The sequence below is a fragment of the Gracilinanus agilis genome, chromosome 1 (genome assembly GCF_016433145.1).
Source record: "Gracilinanus agilis isolate LMUSP501 chromosome 1, AgileGrace, whole genome shotgun sequence".
Classification (NCBI taxonomy): Eukaryota; Metazoa; Chordata; class Mammalia; order Didelphimorphia; family Didelphidae; genus Gracilinanus; species Gracilinanus agilis.
Window position 1 is genome coordinate 776,135,002 of NC_058130.1, and position 7,153 is coordinate 776,142,154.

The following is a 7,153-nucleotide window of genomic DNA, read 5'->3' on the forward strand; positions in this document are numbered from 1 at the left end:
CCTGAAAAAAAAGGAACTCAGGAACCTCCAACAGGGAGGGAAAGTAAAGAGAAGGGAGACGAGAAGAGAGAAGGGGAAGATACTCACACTGAATCTTGTACAGGTTGCTGGTCTCCTTCTTTGATAGGAGGGTAGAATGGGCATCCTTCCGGGGATCCACTTTGTGGACAAAGAGGGAACGGAACCAGCTGCTTTCACTGTCTTTCGAGTAGGTCCTGAGAAAGCAGGGAGGTCAGAGAGTCATGGCTGACAGGTGGAATAAACTATGACCTCATCTTTCCCTCTGCCCCAATTCCGTCCATGGAATCTCGGGCTTAGAGTTGGAAGGGACCTCTGGGTTGGTTGGATTCAATGCTCTCATTTTATGGATGAGGAATTGAGGCCCTGAAAGGGAAAGTGATTTACCCACAGGTAAATTCATAGGGTCTCAGGCATTATAGGTCATAGGTAGTACCTACGATAACAGGGTTAAGTGATTTGTCCAGGGTCACAAAGCTAATATCAGAGATCAGAAATCTAGAGATGGAAGGGGTCTTGAAGGTCATTTAGTCCAACTCCCCCATTTTACAGATAAGAAAACTAAGACATGGAAAGGAAAGCCAAGGTGCTAGGGCAAGATTTGAACCCCGGACCACTGGATCCAAATCCAACATTTTCTTCATTTAATGGTATCGCTTCCTGGCCTCATTACATCCTGATAATACTTAATCCTGGATTAGCCTTCATCGTCTCAACTTCCAACCCACCCCCAAACCAATGATCGTTCAACAAGAAGGTAAAAACCCCATAGATGAGGCTGACACAGATCTAGGAGTTTATATTATCAGACTTCAACTGAGCCTTCTCCCTATGCAGATTTCCTTTTATTCGTTGATTATTGAGTAATTTTATCCAGTCAAACCATCTTCCACCATCACCTTGACCATGGAGGCCTCCTCTCAGACCCTGCTGCAGACAGTGTAGAGGTTTGAGCCCCAGAGCCTCGGGAATAACCATACAGCCAGCCCCACCCTGCAGCCATCTTCCTGGGAGGTCACCCCAATGGGGATGCAGCTCAGAAACTGCTCCTAGGGGCAGCTAGCTAACACAATGAATAGAAAGCTAGGCAGACCTGGGTTCAAATGTGGTGTGACCTTGGGCAAGTCACTTAACCCCGATTGCCTAGCCCTTGATGCTCTTGTCTTAGAAATGATACTAAGACAGAACTTAAGGGCTTTAAAAAAGAAAGAAACGACTCCTAGAGGTATGGAAGCTACATGTTCTAAAAGCCCAGAAAGTTCTTGGCACCAGAAGCCTTGGCATTTTTCCATGGGACTTGTGGCTGAAACCTTCCCTGTGTTGTCTCCTCTGCATTAGAATGTAAGCTCCTTGAGGGCAGGGACCAGCTCGACTTTCCAGCTTGTATTCCCATCCCTGCACGGATTATTGTGCACATAGTAAATGCTTATTAGCAAATGCTTTATCCCTTCATTTATCTCATGTGGTGGATAGAGCGCTTTGGAGGCAAGAAGACATGGGTTAGAATCCTATCTTGGATACTTCCTAGCTATGTGACCTTGGGTAAGTCACTGAACTACTCTGCCTCAAGTTTCCTCTTCAGGAAAATGAGTATGTTGGAGCAGATGACCGACTTTAAGGTCTCTTCCAGCCCTTAGACTATGAGCCCCTGATTATCTCCTCATCATACTCTCCCCCCAAACCCCGCAGCCATTGTTCCAATCCTCCATCTCCAATCTCACTCCTCTATGACTCAGTAGAGATTAGCTCCTACTGACCAGAGAAGTTTGAGGCCAGCTACATGGTGCTATAGTGTAGAAAGTGCCAGGTCTGGAGTCAGGAAGACCCAAGTTCAAATTTGACCTCAAACACTTCCTATCTGTATGACTCTGGACAAGTCAAATTTGCCCCAGTTATCTTATCTGTTCAAATGAGCTGGAGAAGGAAGGGGCAACCCAATCCAGCATTTTAGCTGTGTGACCCTGGGCAAGTCACTTAACTCTGCCTCTGTTTCCTCATCTGTCAAATAAGTTGGAGAAGGAAATGGCAAACCACTCCAGTCCTTTAGCTGTGTGACCCTGGTCAAGTCACATAACTCTGCCTCTGTTTCCTCATCTGTCAAATAAGCTGGAGAAGGAAATGGCAAACCACTCCAGTATCTTTGCCAAGAAAACCCCAAAGGGGGTCATGGAGAGTCAGGCATGACTGAAAAAATAAATGAAGAACAAGCAGCTACATTTACTCCTCACCGATCTCTCACTCCTTTTCTCCAGGCTCCTAGGCCATGGTGGCTCTCCTTGCTAACGCCAGCCCTTCCTTTGGACTCTGGTATTCCTGGACCCAAGCTAGTGCTCTCTACGTGCGCTGTCTAACCTAAACGTCCCCTAAATGTTCACATTTAGAATTATACATGCGAGACACTCTCAACAGAAGATATATTTTTAAAATGATTTTATGGGCCCAGGCTAAGAACCCCTGCTTGGAAGGGTAGCTAAGTAGCTCAGTGGAGATAGCCAGGCCTAGAAATGTGAAGCCCTGGGTTCAAATCTAACCCCAAACACTTCCTTGCTGTGTAACTCTGGGCAAATCCCTTAATCCCCATTACCGAGCCCTCACTGTTCTTCCTATTAAGTATTGATTCTAAGATTATGGTAATGGTTAAAAACCAAACAAACCAAAACCCTACTGGAGAGCCTCTAACCACTTAATGAGTGTCAGAATACTATGAAATACTATGAAAAAGGGGTAGAACAAGGGATGTCAGAGCTGGAAGGGGCTTAGAACAGGGGTTGTCAGGGAAGGGAAGGGCTTTAGAACAAGGGATGTCAGAGCTGGAAAAGACTTAGAACAAGGGATATAAGGAAAGGGAGGGGCTTAGAACAGGGGATGTCAGAACTGGAATGGGCTTAGAACAGGGTATGTTAGAGTTGGAAGGGGCTTCAGAACAAGGGATGTCAGAGCTGGAAGAGACTTAGAACAAGGGATGTCAGGGAAGGGAGGGGACTTAGAATAGAGGATGTAAGGACTGGGGGTGGGGGTGGGGGTTAGACAGAGGATGTTCCCCTCAAGAGAGGAATCACCTGCCAGCGTCTCACAGCTAATCCAGAGCAGCAGGCTAGAGGCCAGGCCTCAGCTCCCTCCTCATAAGTGGCTGCCAGGGGCCTGGACCACACTGCCCGGACTGGTATTTCATAGCCGCAGACCTTGGCCTCAGTGTCAGAGAAGCTGCCTCCGGGGAGGCCTTGTGAGGGGCTGCTGTGCCCGGCCGGTCACCATGACCTTTGGCTGGGGGTTGGGCAGATTTTGCTTTTCCTTCCTACTCAGAAGGTAAAGAGCCTGTTTGTCACCCAGAGAGGAGGTGATGACAGGGATGAATCCAGGATCCTGCCCTGTTTACAGGTGCAAAGACCTTTGTTCTTGGACTTCAAACTCTAGTCACTTATTAACCCTGGAAATGCCCAAGATAAACAGCCAAACAGGCCTGTGCCAAAGCCAGATCCTTTCCAGGGAAGGGAATGTGCATTTAGGAAGTACCTACTATGTGCTAAGCACTTGACAAAAATCCTCCCAGCGACCCTGGAAGGGAGGTGCTATGATGATCCCCATTTTACAGCTGAGGAAACTGAGATAGACAAGAGAAATGACTTGCTTAGGGTCACAAAGCTAGTTAGCATCTAAGGCTAGATTTGAAATCTGGGCTTTCTGACTCCAGGCCCAGTGCATTCTCCATTGGGCCATCCAGTCAACTTGCAGTCTGCTCCAAGACTCCTGAGGGAAAGCCCGGGTTCCCCCAGAGTCTAGCCTGAAGCTCTTCACAGAAACCAGGAGGCAGTCCTGCTGGCAAAGCGGTGAGACCTTGGACAAGACACTTCACTCTGGGCCTTCATTTTCTTCTCTAAAATGGAGGGTTTGGAACAATAAAATGTAGTTCTTGGAGGCTGGGCAGTTTGCTTTTTGTCTTTGTACATTCAATACCTGATTACAGTGGTGCTTAATAAATGCTTGTTGAGCGGCAAGATTCCCTCTAGGGTCTAGCCCAATGGTAAATCGAGTCCAGGAGGAACTGGGGTAAAGGGAGACCTCAGAGCACACAACAGAAATAATCAAATATTTCACCTTCATCGCCCTCTCCCAAAGCAGGCAAAGTGAGCCCACTTTATTCCTGGGGTGAACCAATCCAAGAGCACCCACGTTTTTCTGGGTCTCAGTTTCTCCATCTGAAAATAATGGGATTGACTCATCTTTAAACATTAATATTATCATTAAGAATATTATTAATAACAGGCAAATATATGATACCCTAAAGTTTATGAAGCATTTGCTATCATTCATCCTATTCAACCTTGTGAAGTAGGTACCACAGTTAATTATCATTCCCATTTTATAGAGCAGGAAACTGAGGCTGGGACCTAAGTCCCTAAGTGACTGGTCCTTGGTCAAGCAGCCAGGAAGAATCAAAGGCAGAATTTGAATCCGAGACTCCCCTCACTCATCCAACTCCAGCTATATTCTACTGCTATATAACCCAGTTTTATTCACTGTTAAGTTCTCTGTAAGACATTAAGGGCCAATTTAGGGTTACTAACTGAACGAATAGGACTCTTCCCCAAGGTTCATGTTTCAGGCTTTTATAAATTATTTGCACAAGGTTATATTCAGAGCAAATTCTGAACCAAATACAACTTTCAAGTCTTGGTTTCCACACTGCCAGCCCATCCCAATACCCTGTTATAAATGGCGCCCATTTTCCAGGGCTCCATGCCCAAGCGGGCATGTTGGAACTGGGTATTAGAGTTGTCCAGTAGATTTTTAGATCTCTCTCCACCCCCAGTCATTAATCTAGGCCTTTTGTAGCCTTACTCAACCTGTTGCATTGTTCCTTCATTTTAGTTGTATCTAATGTTTTGTAACCCGATCTGAGGGTTTTCTTGGTAGAAATACTACAGTGGTTTGACATTTCCTCCTCCAATTAATTTTTCAGATGGAGAAACTGAGGCAAACAGGTTTATTTTGTTTTTGTTTTTTTTTTAAAGGAAAGATACTCAAGGGGTTGGCCATTTCCTTCTCCAGCTCATTTTCCAGATGAGGAAATGGAGGCAAATGGGGTGAAGTGACTTGGCCAGGGTCACACAACTAGGAAGTATCTGAGACCAGATCTAAACTCAGGAAGATGAGCCTTCCTGACTCCAGATCTGGCGCTCTATCCACTGTGCCATCTAGCTGCCCACTTGACCTGTTGTAGTAGTTTCCTAACAGGCCTCCTCCCCTCCAGTCTCTGCTCTCCAATTCATTCTGAATAGGCAATGTTTTTCTTCCTGAAAAATAACTTCCATCCTGTCTCCGTGCCACTCATAAATCTCCAATGGCTCCCCATTGGGTACAAAATAAAACCTAAACTCTTTGCTTGGCATTGAAGCTCTCCATCATCTGGCCCTCACCATCTCTCTAATTCCTCTCGCCTTGCCCCTCGAGCCGAGCGATCTCATCACTAAATGCAGACTCTTCCTCTCTCTTTCCCACTTCCATATGCTCACAGCCTGGGATGTCCTCTCCTCTACACCTGGAGCCCATTTTTCAAGACCCAGCTCGTGCCCCACACTTACTACCTCAGAGACTGTGGGATATAGCAGTTAAGAGCATTTGATTTCAGGTTCGAATCTAGATTCTGCTTCATACATGTGGGAAATGGATCCTAAAAGTCCCCCTAAGTTGGGACCCAACAAATATCACTATCAGCTTCATGCTATGAAGAGATCAAAGAAAAGAGAGAAAGGGCTAATGTGGACAAAAATCATTGTGAGCAGCTCTTTTTGTGGTAGCAAAGAAGTAGAAAGGAAAGGGGCTTCCATCAGTTGGGGAATGGCAGAATAAATCAAGGTACAAGAATACTGCTGCGCCATTAAAAATGATGAAAGGGATAGTTGGAGAGAAACTTGAGAAGACTTATATGAACTGATGCAAAGCAAAGTCAGCAGAACCAGGGGAACAATGTACATAATACCAACATTGTAAAGCCAAATAAAGAACTCTGATCTGTGTAATGACTAACCCTGATTTCCAAGGACTGATTGTGAAGCCTGCTACCCAACTCCTGACAGAGAAGTGATAAGGTACACAACCAGCAGTACATAATTAGTGGTAAGGTACATAATGAGATATGCATTTTTTTGGACATGGCCGGTGTGGAAAACTGTTTTATTTGGCTATGCACATTCACTAAAAGTTTTATTTTCCTTTTTTTTTTCTTTTTCAAGGCAAAGGAGGTAGAAAGGAAATAAAATAAGTGGTTATTAATTGACAATAAAATTACATTCTGGACATGATTTCTACAAGTCTCTTCCAGGTCCTAGAATCTATGAGACCTCTTTGCTGGAGCTGATACTGGGGGATCTACTAGAGTAGAGGATAGAGCCAAGAATTCAGAATCAGTTCTATGTTTGAATCCTGCTACTTACTTCTGGGTAAGTCATGTCTCCTCCCCGAAGCCAAGTCCCCTTTTCTGTGCAATGAAGTGGTTGGCTTGGATCATTCTAAGAACCTTTCAGGTTGAAATTTTATGGTCCTAACCTTTCCTTCCACATGCTGTTCAGTGTGTCATATCACCTTCTCTCCACTCATATAGCCACCACTCTGGTCCAGCCCCATGCCACCTCTTGCAGTAGCAGTGGCTTCCTAATTCCTTCTTGCCCCATCTCTCCGCACTCCAATCCATGCTCTTCTTCCTCATTAAAGTGATTTTCCTGAAGTACAGATCTAAATAGGTCACTCCTCTTACTCAATAAATTGCAGTAGCTCCCTATTCCTGCTATGATCAAATAGGAACTCCTTTATTTGCATTTCAAAGTCCTTCACATTCTGCCTCCCAATTGGCTTTTTCAACCTTAAACTTTACTCTTCTCTATGGACTCTTACCAGGGCAAGGAAGGTAGCACAGTGGTTAGAGTGCCAGGTTTGGAGTCAGGAGGACTCATCTTCCTGGGTTCAGATCTTACTTCAGACATTTACCATTTGTGTGACCCTGGGCAAGACACATACATACTTACCACCTCAGTTTCCTCAATAGTAAACGAGATAATTGCTCCTACCTCATAGGGTTGTTATGAGGTTCAAATGAGATAGTTGCAAAACATTTAGTGCAGTTTCTGATATACAGTGA

General features: G+C 45.1%; 1 protein-coding gene across 1 annotated transcript in view; it reads right to left on the reverse strand.

Moving 5' to 3' along the window:
* NIPSNAP1 (nipsnap homolog 1) overlaps nt 1-6,642 on the reverse strand; it is a 28,280-nt gene extending 21,638 nt beyond the window's left edge. Inside the window, exons 1-3 of the mRNA XM_044685484.1 lie at nt 6,601-6,642; nt 6,470-6,516; nt 88-221 (exon numbers count right to left, since the gene is read on the reverse strand). Coding sequence (XP_044541419.1) covers nt 88-221; nt 6,470-6,516; nt 6,601-6,642 — 223 coding nt within the window. The remainder of the gene's footprint in view (nt 1-87; nt 222-6,469; nt 6,517-6,600) is intronic.
* Between the last annotated feature and the right edge of the window lie 511 nt (nt 6,643-7,153).